This window comes from Bos indicus x Bos taurus, chromosome 17, assembly GCF_003369695.1.
Source record: "Bos indicus x Bos taurus breed Angus x Brahman F1 hybrid chromosome 17, Bos_hybrid_MaternalHap_v2.0, whole genome shotgun sequence".
Lineage (NCBI taxonomy): Eukaryota > Metazoa > Chordata > Mammalia > Artiodactyla > Bovidae > Bos > Bos indicus x Bos taurus.
In genome coordinates, this window is record NC_040092.1 from 21,013,602 (window position 1) to 21,033,918 (window position 20,317).

Genomic DNA, 20,317 nt, shown 5'->3' on the forward strand with positions numbered 1-20,317 from the left:
TCTTAGTCACGGAATGTGGGATCTTCATTGTTTCATGCAAGATCTTTTGTTGGGGTGCATGGGCTCAGTAGTTGAGGCACATGGGCTTAGTTGCTCCATAGCACAGGGGATGTGAGTTCCCTGACCAGGGATTGAACCTGCATCCCCTGCATTGGAAGGCAGATTCTTAACTACTGGATCACCAGGGAAATCCCCTCACTGGGCCATTTTCATAAAAGCTGTGCATAGAGGGAGTTCCCTGGTGGTCCAGTGGTGAGGACTCTGGGCTTTCACTGCTGTGGGCCTGGGTGTGATCCTTGATTGGAGAATTAGGATCCTGCAAGGCATGGCAAAAAAAAAAAAAATAGATGCACCCAGAGCTGGCTTGGATGTGGTAGTGTTGAATTCTTATTTTAAAAGCATGTACCCCTTTAAGAAGTGGAAAGTAATATAACGTGTCTGGGGAGGTTAAGGCTGTGGGTCTTCAGAAATTGGGGGCTGGGGGGTCGACATGGAGGTGTAACCGCTGCATGTTCTCTCCATTTACAGAAGCCATTGAGGCCCTTCCGCTGGCCAACACACCCGAAGTGTTTGGTCTTCACCCCAATGCTGAGATTGGATATTACACTCAGGCGGCTCGAGACATGTGGGCTCACCTATTGGAGCTGCAGCCCCAGACAGGTAAAGTCCCCTGCAGACAACTGTGCTCCTGGGGGACCAAGGGTGTTGGTCCAAAGTGTGCTGCTTTGGTTTCTGGTAGTTTCCACATTGCTGGTGCCTTTCATCGAAGGCGCTGGATACCCTGGTCCCATGCTCAGGTGCCTTGCTGTCTCTAAAAACGTGTCCTGGTTTCAGGGGAATCCAGCGCTGGCATCAGCAGAGATGATTACATTGGCCAGGTGGCCAAGGACATAGAAAACAAGATGCCCAAAATCTTTGACTTGGACCTGGTCAGGAAGCACCTTGGGCAGAGCATCTCCCCCACCTCGGTGGTCCTCCTGCAGGAGCTGGAACGCTTTAACAAGCTCGTCATACGGATGACCAGGTCCCTGGCTGAACTTCAGAGGGTAAGCCCCAGTACTCAAGTGCAGATTCCTGCCCAGGTGGAGTGCCTGGTCTTCCCCTAGTCTTGCCTGATTGCTCTTGATTCTGTCAACAGGCCTTGGCCGGAGAAGTTGGGATGAGCAGTGAATTAGATGACGTAGCCAGGTCTCTTTTTCTTGGGCAAATCCCTAACATCTGGAGAAAGCTTGCCCCTGACACCTTAAAGTCCCTTGGAAACTGGATGCTCTACTTCCTGCGGAGGTTCAACCAGTACACGACATGGGTGAGTGAAGGCAGTGGTCTGCTTGCTGCTTCAAGGCTTGGCTGGGACTCCCTCAAACCATCTCCCGACTTCTCCCATCCCTGGTAGTACCTCTGTCCGGAGCTGATTAGGTGCTCTGGAAATGGTCCGTGACTCTGCAGGCATATCTGTATTTTTTCCCCCCCATTTCTTTCTTTCTTTTAAAGACTCTGAAGCATACTATGCACGACTTGTTCACCTAAGAGTCTGTCTTGGAAATTGTTCCATCTAAGTATTACACTGAGATCTCTCTAGGCAATTCCAGCTCACAGATATCCTGTATCCTTTCCCCAGTGGACATTTAGGTGGTTACCGTTGGAGTTTTTTTTTAAGTCAACTTTAAAAATTTGGCTGCACTGGGTCTTAGTTGCAGCATGTGGGATCTAGTTCCCTGACCAGCGATGGAACCTGGGCCCCTTGTGTTGGGAGTGTAGTCTTAGCCTCTGGGCCACCAGGGAAGTCCCTGTCTTTTTTTATCTGTTTGTTTTTGGTTTTGCTAGTACAAACAACATTCTGTTGCATGTGACTTTGGAGACTCATATGAGTATATTCCTTGTGTACAATGCAAGGATTGGATCCGGGTGTGTGCGTTTTAAATTCTGACAGCTCTTGTCAGTTTCCTAGAGAACTTGACACCACAGTGTACAAGAAGGATCATTTCCTTGCCTCTCTGCCACATGGTGTGTTCTCAATATTTTGGGCCTTTTTCTTCTTCATATGTAAAAAATAATATCCAAGATTTTGGATGTGCATTCCTTTAATTATGGTGAGGCCGAATGTCTTTGACCTGTTTACAGACCTCGCGTGTTTTTCTGTGACTTGACTTTTTGTATTTGGATTTCATTCTTACCAAGTTTTCCACCTTTTAAAATTGATTTTTAAGAGCTCTTTGACTTCCCTGGTGGCTCAGATAGTAAAGCGTCTGCCTACAATGCAGGAGACCCGGGTTCAATCCTTGGGTCGGGAAGATCTCCTGGAGAAGGAAATGGCAACCCACTCCAGTATCTTGCCTGGAAAATCCCATGGATGGAGGAGTCTGGTAGGCTACAGTCCATGGGGTCGCAAAGAGTCAGACACGACTGAGCGACTTCACTTTCCTTTCCCTTTTTGTACATCAAGGAGATTTACCCTTTTTCTCTGCTGGAGTTGCAGATACCTCCCCAGCTTGCCTCAAGCTTGTTGATTTTGTGTATTTTTTTTCATAGGAGAGTTTTACATTTTAATGTAGTCAAATAGACCAGTCTTTTCTTTCATGGCTTCTGAGTTTTGTATTCCCCACTCCATGATTCTGAAAACATTCGCTGGAGATCTCATTTGGTACTTTTGTGGTTTATTTATTTATTCATTTTTGTTTTGTTTTTGGCTGTGCCACAGCATATAGGATCCTAGTTCCCTGACCAGGGATTGAACCCTCGACCCCTGCAGTAAGAATGCAGAGTCTCAGTGTGGTTTATTGTTTATATTTAAGTCTTTGCTCCACCTGGAGTTTGGCCATCCAGCTTGTTCTTCCCAATGGGCCAACAGCTACCCCAACACCATCTTTCTCCCTCTAAGGTGAACTGCCTCTCTCGTCAGCCGTGACCCTGGCATTTGATGGCAGCCCCAGGCTCCCACCTGACCGCCTCCCTTTCCAGGTCACCGAGAGCGAGCCCAGTGTGATGTGGCTCTCAGGGCTGCACATCCCAGAATCCTACCTCACGGCCCTGGTGCAGGCCACCTGCCGGAGGAACGGCTGGCCACTGGACCGATCCACTCTGTTCACCCAGGTGACCAAGTTCCAGGACGCAGACGAAGTGAATGAGCGGGCAGGACAAGGTATGGCCAGCTCCCTGTAGACTCACAGTCTCTCCTGTAAGGTCTCCCTTCTGGAGCTGAAGGCGTGAGCACAGCGTGGGCCCGGATGGGCCAGGAAGTGTTTGAAGGTCAGACTGCTGCGAACACTGGCTGTGTCTGTGCACTGTCCGCATGGGCCCTGGCATCTCTGAGGGTGTGTCTGGATGCTTCTTGTCCGGTTTTTCCTTTGAGATGCGGGCTGATGTCAGGGGAGAGCTGAGCCACATTCGCCCTGCTTGTCTATGGGAAATGGGCTCCTAGGGTTAGAGTGTGAGCTTTCAAAGAACTAGATCGCCAGGTGGCTTCCCAGAACCATGAGAACCCGGGGGCATGGAAGCCAGGGAGTGGGATAGGCGAGGTGCGGACCAATTGTGCTGTAACTTCAAGTCCCTGAGACACTGGCTACAGTCTGCAAACTACAGCTGGAAACTGCTATTTCTTGGGGGAGTCATGTCTTAGAACAGTGGTCCCCAACCTCTGGGATCTATTTCTGATGATCTGAGGCAGAGTTGATGTAGAAATAAAGTGCACAAGACATGCAATGCACTTGAATCATCCTGAAACCATCACCCCAAACATCGCCTCTGACTCCCAGTCCGTGGAAAAATTGTCTTCCACGAAACTGGTCCCTAGTGCCGAAAAGGTTGGGGACTGCTGTCTTGGAGTGAAGTGCAAGCACAAAAGCCCTCTTGATCTATTGATAGCTCGGGGAGCAGGGATTTATAGTGAACATTCAGGAATGTTCCATCCCCATTGTAGAAGCCCCAGAGAGGTCTCAAAGGGACTGGCGGTGCTGGGGCCTCCACCCTCTCTGGGCCAAGTGGCCGCCCTATTCTCCGCTCCTGGGCAAGTATGCACTGTTCTCCTCCCCGAGACCGCTTCCTCTGTGAGGCTTCAGCTCCCTGCTTTCCTGTCACTTTGGCTCTGGGGGGACTCGGAATTGCTCTGGTGCCAGCTGACTCTGGGGGCCCCAGGCCGCTAAGTCTGGGGTGCCAAATCGCTGGGGAGAGACACCCACCCCTCCTCCATGGCACGGTGGCCATAGGGAGGGTCATGGGGTCTCCAGGGCATTGGATCTGGGCTGTTCCTCTACAAAGGGAAAGTGGGCCAGTTAGAAGTGGTGGCCATGTCTTTTGGGAACAGTCATGGGCTGTGTCTGGGGAAGGAGAATCGGTTAGTTACCTTTTTGTTTACTGATATGCACATCCCCTAAGAGCCATACAGCAGAATTATACGTCCCCCTGCCTGAGTCCAGGGTTTCCCGCATGGCTCAGTGGTAAAGAATCCACCTGCTAATGCAGGAGACTCGAGTTCTATCCCTGGGTTGGAGGAGGAAATGGCAACCCACTCCAGTATTCTTGCCTGGGAAATCCCATGGACAGAGGAGCCTGAGGGGTTGCAAAAGAGGCAGACACGACTGAGGGACTAAGCAACAATGCCTAAGCCTGGCTGTCTTCCTTGTGCCTCTAGGATGCTTTGTCTCAGGACTGTATCTAGAAGGCGCTGACTGGGACATAGAAAAAGGATGTCTTATCAAGAGCAAACCCAAGGTGCTGGTGGTTGACCTGCCCATCCTGAAGATCATCCCCATTGAAGCCCATCGCCTCAAGCTGCAGGTGAAATGCTGATGCCCACCCCAGTTCTCCTCTTCTGGTCTCCTCTGACTAGAGTTAGACACCAGGCGGTTTCCAGCAGTCTTGCCTTTTAGCACAGGAGCCCTTCACCTTTCAGGGCTGGGGGAAGCCCAGGAAATGCACTCCTGCGCATGAGTGTGTGCAGAGCCTTCCTCAGGGGGGCACGGGTTCAAGCTCGGATGCGGTGGTCCAGGCCTGCTTCAGGAGTGACTTCTCCCTTCTTGTGAAATTCTGTGGGCACTGCTTGGATCTGGAGTTACATTCGCTGTGGACAGCAGGTGCCTCCTGCCCTGCCGCCTACCCGCTTTTCATGGGTGTTTGCAGAGCCTGGGCGTGCCTCATGGGCTTGGTGGGAAGCCTTCTGGTTCCTTAGCTCTTTGATGAGCCTTCGCCCTCCCACCCACCCTCTGGGACTAGCGCTGCCTTCTGCAGGCTCAGCTGGTCAAGAATCCTCCTGCAATATGGGACACCTGGGTTTGATCCCTGGGTTGAGACAATCCCCTGGAGAAGGGAATGGCTACCCACTCCAGTATTCTGGCCTGGAAAATTCTATGGACTGTATGTATAGTCCACATATATAATCCATGGGGTCATAAAGAGTCAGACACAACCACGCAGCTTTCAATTTCACTTTCGATTCTGCCCTCACACCCTTTTTCCTGTGCAGAACACCTTCCGGACGCCTGTCTACACCACCTCCACCAGAAGGAATGCCATGGGGGTCGGCTTGGTTTTTGAAGCCGATCTCTTTACCACGAAGCACATTTCTCACTGGGTCCTGCAAGGGGTGTGCCTCACCCTGAATTCTGATTAACCCTCTGGCTGAAGAAACAGCAATGGATTCTAAGTCTGTGGTCAGTGGTGGATATGCTGGAGTTAGGGAAGACTAGATCATCTGCTGTCACTTCTTGGGACTGCTGGAGGAAGGAGGGGGATTGACACTGCTTTTTCCTTTCATTTGAAATCCATTTTCATCTTTTTCCATATAAGTTAACCTGAATGGTTTTTTCAAAAAAATTTTTTAAGGAGTCTATGTATTCAAAAAGTAAAATAAAAAAGAGCCTTTTAAGATGTGTCAAATTTTCTTTCCCTTTTCAGACAGAAATCTCTTTTCCTTCTCAACAAAATTGGCTGGCATGTCAATGGCACAAGTGAGAATTCTAATGTAAATTTGTCAAAGGTGTTTTTTTTTTGGTTTTTAGTATTTTCTTAAGTCATTTATTTGGCTGTGCCAGGTCTTAGTTGCAGTATGCAGGATCTTTAGTTTCAGTATGTGGGATTTAGTTCTCTGACGAGGGATTGAACCCCAGCCCCCTGCATTGGGAGCAGGGAGGTTTAGCCACTGAACCACCAGGGAAGTCCCCCAAAGGTGGTTTTCTGATAATCCAGGTCTGTTTCAGCAGCTGCCTCTTTGGGGCAAGCGCTGTGTGCTAGGGTGTGGGGTACAAGGCAGGGGCTGCCCCATGGGGTCAGCAGGGGCCCCTTCCCTGGGCTGATGATGCCAAGGAGGAGCAGAGGTGGACAGAATCACCCAGGGCCTCTCCCTTCCACAAGTCTCCAGCCCAGTTCTTGTGGTGCAGACCTGCCAGCAGGTGGGTTAAGACAGTGGGTCTGATGTTTAAGCCCCACCTGAGCTCCTTCCCCCAACTGCCTGGGTTTGTGAGGGTGCAGACTTAGAAATTTCCAGGACCAGCAGCTCCCGGGTGTCCTTTCCTTCTGTGCACCTGGAGCCCTGGCCAGGCCAGTCTGGGGATGAGGAGCAGCCTAACTCTGCATAGGAGGGACAGGTCTGAGCTGAGCGCTAGCAGGACACGAGGGCAGGGCTGGAAAAGCGACTTTTGCCAGAAACGCAGAACATTCTAGGGACTAGCTCTGGGTAGTGTGAGCTAACCGGGGCTCCTCTTTCCAGAAGTGAACCCCACCCCAGGACCTACCCTGGGTGAGCCCACTGTCTGGGCAGCAGTTACGGGTGGGGGTGTGCTATTTCTCCCCCTCCCACTGTCTCTCCCCTCTAGGCCCACCCTGGGGTGGTTTAATAAAAGACACAAAACAGAAAGAAGGCAGGTTTAGAAAATAAAGTTTGTTGGGATCTTAAACATTTTGGATAAAACAACAAAAAATATGAACACACATTCAGGTCGTGGTGATATGAGGAGTAATGTCATCTTATTTAGTTCCTGTGACATAACATACATCTGCTCGGTTTATCTGTGCCGCCCCCGGGGTGAGTGTGTCAGGGGGGTCTCCAGGAGGGCTCAGGGCTTTTCCGGAAAGGCCGCCCCGGAAACCCGAGGCGTGAGGTCAAGGCCGATATGCGTTGCTCCGACTTTAGAATTAGGCGTGTGACTATCGGATAATTTCGTTAACGTCGAGCAGGAACGTGGCCTGTGGCCCGTGCTGTGTGCGCGCGCGTGCGCGGAGGTTCCGCGGAGCGGGGCTAGAAGCAAGCGAGTGGGCACGCAGGTGTTTGGCCTCAGCGATTAGTAAATATGGATTCTGCGGCAGAGGCAAGATCCTGTTTCGGTGTCAAGTCAGAGGGCCAGAGGAGCAGGAGGAGAATAATCTGTTGACAGTGTGAAAAAAATTTGGCATGCATGGGAATTTTAAAAAAAAGACAAAGCAAAAGAGATGGTGCGGATGAAGTGTTTTCCTAGTGGTGATCACAGTGCCTCGACAGCGGGGTGGAGGGTCGCCGGGGGGTGGGGTGGGGCGCTCACACAGTTCTGTCCGTCCCTGAGTGCTTCCTGACCACCTTGCCTCCGTTCACCTGGTCCACCGCCAGCGTCTCCACCTCGGGCGGGGCCTGCGCCGGGGCCACGTGGTGGATGCGGTGCGCCACGCCCACGTGCGCCTTGTGCGGCTTCTCGCGCGCTGGGCTGGACTGCTCGCCGGCGCTGCGGTCCGAGGCGATGGGGGGGATGACGAGGGGCCGCTCCTTGATCAGGTGGACCTCGGCCGACTCCCTGGCCAGCAGGAATGGGGTGGGGTCCGGCATGGCGTCCACCGGCTCCCGCAGCAGCAGTTTCCGGCTCTCGGCCCCAAATCTGTAGACCTCCTCGAACTCCGGGTGCAGTGGGGCCGAGAGGCTCTTCTTCATGCGGCGCCTGGGCGTCTCGGGCAGCCTGTCCTTGGGCGGCGCCGGCTTGTAGCTGGCCAGCGCAGGGCTGCCGGCCGGGCTGCCGTCCGAGGTGCCGCCCGCGCTCAGGAGCTTCCTCTTGGTGGCGTGCAGCTGCGAGGTCAGGTAGGCGATGGTGCCGGCGCGCTGCTCCAGCTCGCTGGTCAGCACGCCCAGCTTGTGGCTCTTGACCTTCAGCTCCTCCAGGTACTTGCGCTCGCGTTCCTTGATGGTGTTCTCCAGCACGGTGATCATCGCGTTCTTCTGCTCCAGCTCCTTTAGCAACTCCGTGTTCTCGTCCTCCTTCAGTTTCAGCTGCGCCTCCAGGTCTTCACATCTTTTCTTGAGTTCACTGCTTCTGGAAGCTCCGTCCCCTGGATGGACAAGCCGAGGGGGCAGAGTGAGAACCCAAGGGCAGGGCGGCTAGATGCTGGGGGTTGCAGGGACGGGGGCAGGGAGACCTTTCCTGCAAGGATCAGGGGTCTAGGCCGGCCTCGCCTCCCCATGGGAGAGGGGTATGCCTGCCCAAAATGGGTGTGGTACCCACAGGCCACAAGGAAGGCGGGACCCCACTCCTCATGCCCCTTCAGTGTCCTCTCCTCCCAGGAAAGGGCAGGTGATCAGGAGGTCTTTGAGGCCCCGTCCAGTTCAGTTCAGTTCTGTGGCTTAGTGCATGAAAGGATGTCTCCAAATTTAAAAAACGCTGATGTTAAAATGGGCAGCTTCAGAGTTTTGGTTGGTTATGGTTTAATCACTGAGTCCTATCCAACTCTTTTTGCAACCCTGTGGACTGTAGCCCACCCGGCTCCTCTGTCCATGGGGCTTCCCAGTCAAGAATACTGGAGTGGGTTGCCATTTCCTCCTCCAGGGGACCTTCCGACCCAGGGATCCTACCCATGTCTCCTGCATTGGCAGGAGGATTCTTTATTGCTGAGCCACCTGGGACGCCTTAAACCTTTCCAAAGGCATAGGATTACACTGTTAGCAGAGCCATCTGTCTGCTCCATTCAAAGCACGTTTTGGAAAGACAGACATAGACGTTCTCCATGTCTAAGGCACAAAAGCTCTCAAGTTGCAGGGAAGACCCAATACCAGGCTGCCACCTTTTCCCTGCCTCAGATCCCCTCTCTGCGTCTCCCACAGCCTGAACCGTAACCCCTGGGGGAAGGCCTGTTTAGAAAAAGCCATCTTGACTTCACTGTGGTTTCTGCACTTTTAAAATCGTCATCCTGTTATCTGGTGCAGCTGTTTGGGACAGGCCATAGCGGCCCTGGCTTCTGTCCCCTCTGCCCCAGCTGCCAGCGGGCAGGTAGCTTTGTGGGTCCCTGAGGATTCTGGCTTTGGGGGAGCATTGCTGGGACAAGTCTAGAGAGAGGCGTTCAGGGCTGTTCTGGAGGCCACCCAGTAATGTGGCCCCTCGTTCAACCAGTCTGTAGAGAGCACACGTGCTGTGCCAGGCCCTGTGCTAACTCGCTGGACACAGATGGAACACTGCTCCATCCCTTCTTTCTGGTTTATGTCACATCTTGTTCTTGGTTACAGAAAGAACGCATACTCACTGTAAAAAACCAGAGAACCCAGAAAAGCAGAGGGGTGAAGTGAAAGTCAGTCAGTCATGCCCAACTCTTTGTGACCCCATGGACTGCAGCCTGCCAGGCTCTTCTGTCCATGGGATTCTCCAGGCAAGGATACTGGAGTGGGTTGCCATTTCCTTTGCCAGGGGATCTTCCTGACCCAGGGATCGAACCCTGGTCTCCTGCACTGCAGGAAGATTCTTTACTGACTGAGCTACCAGGGAAGCCCACAGAGAATGGGCATTCTAAATGAAGTGTTGGTCGCTTCGGTTGTGTCTGACTCTGCAATTCCATGGACTGTAGCCCACCAGGCTCCTCTGTCCATGGAATTCTCCAGATAAGAATACTGGTGTGGACAGCCATTCCCTTCTCCAGGGGATCCTCCCAACCTAGGGACTGAACTTGGGTCTCCTGCGTGGCAGGTGGATTCTTTACGGTCTGAGCCACCAGGGAAGTCCATTCTAAATACATGTGTCAATCAAAAAAAAATAAGAGCATGCACCCCTCCTGCCCGACTGACAGCCCCTCGTCACACCCAGGGAGTCCAGACTGCTCTCCCCCTCCTCTAGGAGCGCTCTGATCACACGTGCAACTCTTCACAGCAAATGTGTTTTCTTCTACGTGTGTCATTAGTGAAAACAGGTGGCACCAACATCTGCCACAATAGGAAACAACAGTGGAATCAAATCTGGGGAAGGGAGTTCTTACCTGTTTGATCCGAACTCTTGACTGTCAGCTCGTATGTTAAATCTAAAAAGGAGATCACATACAACCACTGTGAGTGATTACTGCGCATTCAAAACCGTCATCTGCTCTGAAAATGCAGAACTGACTCCCACGATCAGCCCGAGGGTCCTGCCCAGACAGGGCAGGGACTGCCAGCATTAGAGGCAAAGTGACAACAGAGACCATCAGCGGCCACTGGCCTTAGTAGGGCTCAGAGGGGACCCTTCTTTCCCCTAATACGCACCCAACATCCACAATTACCAAGCAGCTTGCTCTGTGTATTACACTTTGATCCTTGGTTCCAAGATGTATTGTATTAATAATCTCTAGCCATTGCACTTGGATCCTTCCAAGTCCTCAGTAAGCTGAGAACTGGCTTTCCAGCTTTATGCTTGGTGCATGTGGCCTCGGCAAAGAGGATGAGGTAAGGCATTCAGAGGGACTCCAGTGATGACAGGGTTAACCACCCAGAGGAGGGAAGTGAAACCCCCTTCTCACTCCCCTGGCGCAGCTCTGGAGGCAACCAGTGTGAAATTGTCTTGATGACAGGTTCTGCTTTGCTCGGCAGCCCTGGAGGACAGGCCTAGGACTGCCCGCCCCCGCCCTGCCCCGGTCCCTGAAGGTTGCTGGGTGCCCCCACCCCCATACCTGTGCAATGTTGCTGCAGCCGCCTGATCTCCGCGTGCAGCCCCTTGAGCGTGCTGGCGTGCTCCCGCTGAAGGAACAAGAGGTTCTTCTGTGCGCTGTGTAACTGGTTCTCCAGGTTTGTGGCTGCCATGCTGACATGCAGGTGACCTGCGGGGGACACAGGGCCTGGTGGTAGGAGGGTCGTGGGGTGACAGGCAGGAAAAGGACACTGCCTGCCGCCTGTCCCCCCACCCCCTGCCCTGTGGCTTTGTGGGGTGGAGGGCAGTGTGAGGCCCAGCTCCAGATGCACACGGTTCCCTGATTCCAAACCCTGGCCTCGCCACGGGCTACCCAGCTGCGACCGACTGAGGCCAGACTCACTCCTGAAAGACGTCCTTGAGCGGGTAAAGCACTGGCTGCCTCCTTCCAGGAAAACCAGCTGCTGAGGAAGTGAAGTCTAGAGCTGCCAGGCCAGGAGTAGGAGGGAGATGAAGGGGCATTTCAGAGGGAAGCCCCCCAGGACGTCACAGACTTGAGAGCCAGCCACCAACCAGACCCTTCTCTTTTCTTCTGATTTCCTGAGAATGATCCCATGGGGCCACAAGGAGTGGTCTGGAGTCCAGACTCAGACCCTGCCCTACTCCCCGCCCCTCAGCTTCCAGCCTCCATCATCAGCCGCTCACTCAGGGCTCAGACTCTTGGCCTAACTGTAACTCGAGAAATGCGGTGAAGTCAGCCGGCCTTTCTGGAAAGGCTACCAGAGTAATTCAAGACACCTTTGCACAGTACTGGAAAATGCTATGGATGAAATGTGGATTATCTGTCTATAAATTATTCCTGTGAATACAGAGCCTCACGGTGCTTTTTCCCTAGTGTGCTGGGCCAGCAGGCACCCCCTCAGAGGAAACACCACCTCTCACGGGGCTTCCAGTGGCTGGGTGTGTGGTAGGGCAGCAGCGTGGCTCAAGGGGCCGCTCTAGAGGTGACAGCGCAATGGGTGACACCAAGCTCAGTCTGTTATCTTTTTTTTTTTTTTAACTTTACAATATTGTATTGGTTTTGCCATACATCAAAATGAATCCGCCACAGGTATACATGTGTTCCCCATCCTGAACCCCCCTCCCTCCTCCCTCCCCATACCATCCCTCTGGGTCGTCCCAGTGCACCAGCCCCAAGCATCCAGTATCGTGCATCGAACCTGGACTGGCGACTCGTTTCATATACAGTATTATACATGTTTCAATACCATTCTTAAGTCCCGTGGTGAAATCTACACCCCAACTCTTGAGCTAAGAATGGGGTGTATTTAAAACCCCAGGACATGCGTTTTTCTTCACAAGAGAAAGCTCCTTCAAAGGAAAATGAAGATGTGCAGGGAAGGACGGAGGGTGGGCCAGACAGAGCCTGGGAGGAGGATGCTCACCCGCACATCCTAGAAAGACACGCCTAGCAGGGGAGAAGCTGGCGAGACACAGCCGTGACTAAGAGGAAACTGAGGGGCTTCCCCGGTGGCCCAGTGGTAAAGTACCCGCCTGCCAACGCAGGAGACTCGGGTTCAAACTCTAGGTCGGGAAGATCCTCTGGATAAGGAAATGGCAACCCACTCCAGGAATCTTGCCTGGAGAATCCTGCAGACAGAGGAGCCTGGCGGGCTACAGTCCATGGGGTCGCAAAGAGTCGGATGCGACTGAGCACACAGGCAGACACACGCAGCTTTGGGTGGCAGTGTTCACCGCGCCTTAGTACAGGAAGCGATCTGGGAAAGTGTTGCCCTGGAGCCTTAGAATTTATCTTCCCTCTGACTTAGCAATTCCATTTCTAGGAATCCACCAGAGGGAAATAATAACCTCCGTGTGAGGAAGATGGAGCTGTAAGGACAGTCATTGCACTGCATTTTACGGTCAGAACTGAGTCAGGAAACAAACTCAAAATCCAGTAAGAAGGAACGGGTTGAATAAATGAGAGAGTCATCTCTATGGAAGGAGGATCGGATCTCCCCAGAGGCCTGGAACTCTACCTAAGGTCTGGCCGCAGGCCACGCCACAGTTGAGTTTCCATCCACCAGAGCTGCCCTCGGAGGAGCCGAGAGCAGCCTGCCTGTGGGAGCAAGGAAGGTTTCTGCCACCCCCGGAATTGTCTCCGTGCTGCAGCCACAAGCTTCTTGTACATGACTGCTGGGCCAGATACTAGTTCTAACTGTAGCCCCATGGTGCCTGAGATCCTGACGGCATGGTCAGGATGTGGCCTTGGGAGGCGTACGCTGACCTAACAAGGCGCCAGCTCGGAGCAAGGCAAGTCCAGGGTGTGAGCCATGAAGGGTATGTGGCAATTCCAGGGGAGACGTGTTTCTCTTTAAAAGGACAGACCTGGGACTTGCCTGCTGGTCCACTGGTTAAGACACTGAGCTTCCAAAGGAAGAGGTGCAGGTTTGATCCCTAGTCGGGGAACTAAGAGCCCACATGCAGCGCAGCCAGAAATAATTTAAAAGGACAGACCTAAATCTGTGCTAATGTGGCTAATGGAAAAAGCAGAGCCTGTGTTTTAGGGGGTTGCCATTGATGAAAAAGAACCATTTACATTCCATCCAGAACTTGGTGGGTCCAGGCGGGTAAAGAACAGACCGGGCGTCCAAAGCCCCCTCGCTGTCCATCTTCTCCGCGACCTGGAGCAGCCACCGCTGTGTCTTGGTGACCCTACTTCAAAAACGGTTCTCGAATCCACTGGTTTTTCTCCGTCTTACGCCTAAGCCACATCACCCTCACCTGGATCGCTGTAGAACCCTCCCTCTGTCCCCTCTCACCTCCTCGATTCCGTCCCCACAGAGGAGCAGAGTGATGTTAACAGGACCTTCCACGGCTCTGAGTGGGGTGGGTTCACGAAGCCCCAGGACCAGCCCTGTGGTCTCCACGCCCAGCGGCTCAGTGAGCGTCCAGGGCCTTGGCCTCTGGGGGCCTGTCTTGGGTCCCTCTGCCCAAAAGGCTCCTCTCGTGTCCTCCCTTCAGCCCACCGTTCCCTGTGAGCTGAGGTCTGCATGTCTTTACTTCTTGGCTCAAGTTCACTTCTGCCCTGGCCCCAGGCTGGGCGTGGTCACGCCTCCCGCCCTTCACCGCCAGCCCACAACTAGCCAACTATCTCCTGCCTCCACGCACAGACTGCAGGTTGGGTCACTGCTGGATCCCAAGCCCTTGCTCGGAGCGTGGCACCCAAGAGGCCAGCTGTCAGCACTTGCTAAACCAGCGGGCCCCAGCGCCAGGCTGTCGAGCATGGGTGTGGCACCAGGGGAGCTCACGGCCTTTGGGGCTAAAGAGCCTTTGTTTCCACGAACTTCTGACTTAATTTTAAGCCTCTCAAGGCATGCCTTGTGCAAAGAAAGCACGATATACTACAATTGCAAAACGGTTTTGTCCAGCGATGATGGTACAAATGAGGTGCCCAGAAATAAATATTTCTATGACGTACCGTCAGGAGCAGGGAGGGGAGTGGAAATGTGGCCTCCACAGGCACCCCTTTTCCACATCACAGCATGGGGTTCAGTTTTACTTGTGGGGACGTTGCCAGTGGTCAAGAATCTGTTTTCCAAATTAGGGGACTCGGGTTCAATCCCCAGCTTCCCTGGTAGCTCAAGTGGTAAAGGATCTGCCTGCAATGCAGGAGACCTGGGTTTGATCCCTGGACCAGGAAGATCTTCTGGAGGCAGGTATGGCTACCCACTCCAGTATTCTTGCCTGAAGAATCTCAAGGACAGAGGAGCCTGCTGGGCTACAGTCCACGGGGTAGCAAAAGAGTCAGACACGACTGAAGTGACTGAGCATGCATGCATGGGTTCAATCCCTGGTTGGGGAACTAAGAATCCCACATGCCACGGGGCAACTAAACCCATGCCACAACTAGAGCAGCCCCCGAGCCACAATGAAGATCTGTGTGCCACAACCAAGACCTGAGGCGGTCAAATAAATAAATATTAAAACATGTTTTACTTGTAACAAATTTAATGATTTAAATAAGCATTCGCATTCTAGCTGCCTTCATGAGTCAGCGACTTGAACTGCACTAAATCTGTTATTCATTAATTCATCACCATAACTACAGAAATAAAAGTGTCCCCTCGAAGCTTCCCATTCACGCGGGCAGGCAGTCTGGAGACGAAGGAACACAAGACAGACAGGGGAGTGTGAGTGTATGATGGGCAGAGCCGGCTCTGTTTGGAGCTCGGACAGTTGGAGGACAAGGGTTTTTCAGCCCTGTGATACTCCATCTGGATGCTGGTGTCTCCTCTTCCACAATCTACACTGACTTACAAGGCCCAGAAGAGGAGATACCATCTGGGCAGGGCATCCTCTGGTTGCTGGATGTCCACGAGAGAGACAGGTTCACTTAGGTCCAAGGAGACAAGTCTCATCTCCAAATGGGATCCAGATTACTGTCAATACATTATTTTCTCACCAGCACAAAGAGGTAAACCATATCACTGACTTCCGGAGAATAGAGAGTTGCTGCTGTTTTAAAGAAGGTGATGGTTTGGGACTGCCCTGGTGGTCCAGTGGCTCAGACTCCGTGCTCTCAGTGCAGAGGGTCTGGGTTCAATCCCTGGTCAAGGAACTAGATCCTACATGCTGCAACTAAGAATTCACGTGGCGCAACTAAACATCTGATGTGATGCAACTGAGACCTGGCACAGCCAGATAAATAATGTAAAATAAATATTTTAAAAGAGAGAAGGTAATGGTTTAATGTCATCTCCTTGGCTACTGATGACACGGAATCACCACGAAGACTTAATCCTTCCAAGAAGCTGACATGAATGAAGCTACAGAAGCATCCTGTTTAGATCAAGGAGACGCAGCTGAGACGCAGACAGTCTGGAGGAAGGGAGGGAATCGGTCCTGGGAGGCTGTATTCAGCATCTCTGAGGCGCTATGGGATTCAGAGACATGAAGGAGCATTCATGACCCCTCCCTGGAAGGGTCAGCGCGACGGATGAAGGGAAAACACAGGCGTCTGCTGCAGATGAATAATGCATCCGGCTTGAGCAAAGGCACTCAGGCCCCCTCAGCTGTGTCAGCCAGTAATGGCGGGTGACATCCATAAAGCGTGGCTGGCAAAACACTGCACTTTTCAGGTCAGAAGGGCACACACTACATGTTGTGGGCTCTTTGTACTGCAGCTTTTTGTCTCAAGGAAATCCCATTTCTTCTCTGTGTTACCAGGAGCCATCGGCAATTTTACAGTTATTTGCTTGGTCAAAGGCAGCGTGGCCTGGACACGGGCCCTCTTCTCCCCTGGGAGATGCAGTCCTCGCTGCGAAGGACTAGATTTCAGCCGGGGTAGCAGTCAGAGGGCAAGCCTGCCCTCTGCCCGCATCTTCCCCAGGGAACCCTGGCAGAGGCAGACGCCTTGGGCATCTCAAAGTGGGCCCACCTGTGGAACCGGTTACCTTAATTGTGTTTGGAGGTTAGGCCACATCCATGTTTTTTTCCCCCTTTGGCAAATTCACTAGGAATTAAATTTCTGTGAATTTACTGTTTGCTCTGCATGTTCAGAAACTTAACACTCGAAAAGGACTGAGTTCTATAAAGGTGGGCACCTGGCCGCGACGGCTTCCTAGAGTGGGGAGGGACACTAACATCATCTCCTGGTGACGACATGCTCTCCGTGACTGTTCTCAGAGAGACGTGAGGACCCCGACCTTGCTGGGTCTGCTCTGTCTCGGCCTGAGGACAAATGGCCCGTCAGTAGCTCACGTCCGGTTGTCAACCGAACTCACAACTAATGTCCCTTCCCCGCTTTCAGGGCTTTACTGTATAAATGATGACATTAGGGTCTTATTTATGGAACTGTCTCCGCTCACACCAGAACAGAGTGCTTTCCCAACACTTATGTCACTTCACAAACACCCCTCTGGGGAAAAACAGGAACCTACCTACCCACAAGCGAAAGGGTAGTTCGAGAAATGCCGCATCCGAGCCTTGCTCCTCGCCCTCGGGTCCTGTGCATGGATCTCAGTTTCGTTCAGGGATTCAGATGCTTTCCACAAAGCACATGTCTTGTAGTGCTCTGTGGCCGAGGGGAAAGGAGCACCGTCTGTTGCAGAAGCGTCTTGGCCAGAAGGGATGCAGTGCCCACCACCTCCCCCCACCCCTGGCAGACCACCAGGATGGGCCTGGAGCACCACTGCTAATGCAGGCAGGATTCACCACTGCCTACACGCAGGTGAGTCAACGACCAAGAAGGCTGTGCTGTCTATCCAACACAGCAGAAAGAACTCACCAACAAGTTCTGCTTTTTTTTTTTTTTTTGACCACACCACTCGATCCCTACCAGGGATTGACCCCCATGCCCCCTGCGCATTGGTAGTGAGGGGTCTTAACCACTGCCCCCCTGGGGAAGTCCTGAGTCTTGCTCTTAATACCAGCCAGGGTTTCCAGGAAATGGGCGAGGGCGTTCTGGGCCTAGCCAGCCTTTCTTTGGAAAGCAGCCAGGCAGCACAGGAAGAGACGCGAGGTACTGTCACGTGATGTGTGCGTCCTGATCCTTGGCCGGTGCCCAGTCCAGGAGCCGGGGCCACATTCCCTGTCTCCCTGTCCACGGCCAGGCTCACAGGAGCCCTCTGGGGGCCGAGTCAGCACGGAGCCCGTTCTGGGGCCAAAGGCAGTGCCTCAGCTCAGCCACCAGCAGCCGGAGACGGCCCTGGGACTCCAGTGGCAGAGGCACTCGGGCCAGATTCATCTTTTCCCCTTTTAAACAGGTACCTTGCTTTTGCTCTGACGGCTCTCCTAGGCACACTCAGATCTTGCCTACGTTCTCCTCTCGAGGCATAGCCCTGATCGTGTCACATCCCTCTGATGTTCTTGGAGTCCAGCTCCATGTTCCCAGAGGCCGTGCCTGCCAGCTGCCTCCCCTCGGCCTCCCCCGGCACGCCTACGCTGCTGGCCCCTCACCCTCGGCATCTGCCCCGCTCCCCACCCCAGCACGGGGCCTCTGCACACCGGTCCTGCAATCTACACTGCTCCTGGCAAACCAACGCCCACCCACTCTTCCTCCATGTCTGCACTCCTTCCCGCATTACGTACGAGCTTCGGATACTTTTCTATGGCTTCCTGAGGGTGCCGAGTGGGGAATCTCAACAAGAATTACAGGGCATTAATAAAAAAGCACTGCCACAGTGCTGATTCAAACATGACCTCATCCCGTAATTTCTTCACATGCCAGAAGCAATATTTTCAAGTATCCCGGGACCACACTTCTTAGACTAAAAGAAATGAAGTATCTTTGTTAGGGAAGGGTCTCACCATTTAAAAATGGGACATTTCTTTGTTCCTGGGTGATCGAAAGTAGACCTATCTTTTTTGCTCGACACAAAACTTGTGGAAATAGGGTAATAATTTTAGAATCTGAAAAAAAAATATAGCACACTCAGTACTCACGTGGTGCTGTGAATTAGTTATAACAAGCTATTTTAGATTCTAGTCATGAATAAGTTATAACCCATTCACATCTGGTTCTCAGGCCGTGAACCACCAGAAAGACAGGAGCCTGGCTGCCTCTGCAGGTGCTCGGCAGGGCCTGAGACCCAGCAGGAAGTGCCTGGCTCTGTCCAGACCCTCGGCGTCCAAGCCTTTTGTGCATAAAGACCTCTGCGGCTTTTCTTGTGGGAACTCTCTGTGCGGCTCTGGTGTCCTTTAGCTGAAGCACTGTCATGGTGAATATGAAGACTGGCCAGAGGACAAAGGTGGCGAGTGTCGTGATGAAGTGTAAGAGGAGAAGAGATGGTTTCCAGCCTTGAGGTGGTGCCCTAAGTAGATTCATAGACTCAGGAAAGGCTGAGGGTGGAAGAGACCTTCAAAAGCAACTATTCTGTATTTCCACACCTCTGTATTTCAAGGTCAAGAACCTGCAGCCCAACAAAGATTTGCTTAGCACAGTAGGATTTAAAAAAAGGGCAGAAAGGCAAAAGTCTTGAGGTGCTTGAGTGTTTAGGGGTTAAATCTAACCCTATTTTGTCACCAAAACCATCGTAATATCTAACTTAAGGAGCCATCCCAGTGCTGGAATTTGCTGGTAGTCCAGTGGCTAAGAGTCCAAGCTCCCAATGCAGGGGGCTTGGGTTCAATCCCTAGTCAGGGAACTGGATCCCACATGCCACAACTAAAGATCTGGCATGCCTCAACAAAGACTGAAGACATGGCAAAGCCAAATAAACAAATACATAAAAAGGGTTAAGTGCTCAATGCAATCACTTATGGTGTCTGGCACGTAGTAAGTCCTCCGTAAACGTCAGCTATATTATTTTACGTAAATGTTGGTCAATATACAAATACTGTTTACTTGGTCCCACACTAGGGTATGATGTTTCCTGAACATCATCTGAGTTTGAAAATGAGCTAGCAAAGGATTCTAGTTCCTTCCAAAGAGGAAAACATAAAAGCAGACGGGGCATTTTCTGATGGCCTTTTCCATTTTCATTGGAGAGAAGCCATTCAGGGAAGTGAACAGAGACAGGCAGGCAGAGCCAGGCACCCTAAGGGACAGTAGAACCTACTTCCTACTTTGAATCAATCTATAAGACTCTACAAGAAGCTACAAAAAGGTCGAAGGCTAATTAGGCCATCAGCTCTCAATCCAGGATACCTGCTTGTAGCAAGGGAAACTTACCGTCTCTGAGAAGTGAATCCTGACGTTATTCTGCATTCACAACCATCCTGGATAAAGACACTGTTGTGAGTTGCATGACCCCGTCATTTCTACTTGCACATATTATTTAAGAAATTCAACTGATAAGTTGTCTGAGAGTCCTCAAGAGTTGGGGCACCAAGAAAAAGGACGGCATTTCAAGGAGACGAAAGCATTCAGCAGCCACTCCAAAAATATTCTGATAACAGGAATGGACGCCATGAAAAAGTGGAAGCAAAAAGGACACTGAAAATCAAAGGTGCAACTGTTTTTAAAGTGAGAAAAAATCTTATTAATCGTTCTTAAGGAATTGGGATATTTTTAAAAACTAATACAACAGGTGAGTTGAGAGCTTAGCACACCAATCAGAACCTTGGGTTCCAATTCAGACTCAGCCACGTTCTAACTGTAGCCTCTGTCTGCCCCTACTGTGTCCTCCCATGACACAGGGAACAATACCAGTACTTATAAGACACAGTGACTGGGGGATGTCTCAGATAAAGCACTTAACCTATGTCTGGTCTACAGCGATAAAGTGGTACCTGCACTAAATCTGCACTCGTCCACATGAGTGGAAACTGGGTGGAGATATTTTGTGAGGCCTGTTCTCTGTCTGGGTGGATAGTGCATATCATCTTTTAATAGCTGGTCTGTAAGCTTCCCAGGTGGCACACTGATAATCCACCTGCCAACACAGCAGATGCAAGAGATGTGGGTTCGATCCCTGAGTCAGGGAGATCCTCTGGAGTAGGAAATGGCAACCTGCTCCAGTTTCTTCTTGCCTGGAAAATCCCATGGACAGAGGAACCTGGAG

General features: G+C 52.1%; 2 protein-coding genes across 4 annotated transcripts in view; one reads left to right on the forward strand and one right to left on the reverse strand.

The window, feature by feature from the left end:
* Positions 1 to 5,870, forward strand: part of DNAH10 (dynein axonemal heavy chain 10) — a 156,587-nt gene extending 150,717 nt beyond the window's left edge. Inside the window, exons 74-79 of the mRNA XM_027567005.1 lie at positions 529 to 660; positions 835 to 1,046; positions 1,139 to 1,306; positions 2,959 to 3,139; positions 4,628 to 4,773; positions 5,459 to 5,870. Of these exons, the coding sequence (XP_027422806.1) occupies positions 529 to 660; positions 835 to 1,046; positions 1,139 to 1,306; positions 2,959 to 3,139; positions 4,628 to 4,773; positions 5,459 to 5,605 (986 nt within the window). The 3' untranslated portion in view covers positions 5,606 to 5,870. The remainder of the gene's footprint in view (positions 1 to 528; positions 661 to 834; positions 1,047 to 1,138; positions 1,307 to 2,958; positions 3,140 to 4,627; positions 4,774 to 5,458) is intronic.
* A 981-nt stretch (positions 5,871 to 6,851) lies between these two features.
* The window catches only part of CCDC92 (coiled-coil domain containing 92), a 36,038-nt gene continuing 22,572 nt past the window's right edge, over positions 6,852 to 20,317 (reverse strand). For 2 of the 3 annotated variants that reach the window (XM_027567007.1, XM_027567008.1), the window contains exons 2-4: positions 10,855 to 11,001; positions 10,189 to 10,230; positions 6,852 to 8,280 (exon numbers count right to left, since the gene is read on the reverse strand). In XM_027567007.1, the coding sequence (XP_027422808.1) occupies positions 7,505 to 8,280; positions 10,189 to 10,230; positions 10,855 to 10,984 (948 nt within the window). In that variant the 5' untranslated portion in view covers positions 10,985 to 11,001 and the 3' untranslated portion in view covers positions 6,852 to 7,504. Of the gene's footprint in view, positions 8,281 to 10,188; positions 10,231 to 10,854; positions 11,002 to 13,633; positions 13,915 to 20,317 lie in introns of those variants that run through there. The other variant, XM_027567009.1, reaches the window with a different exon arrangement.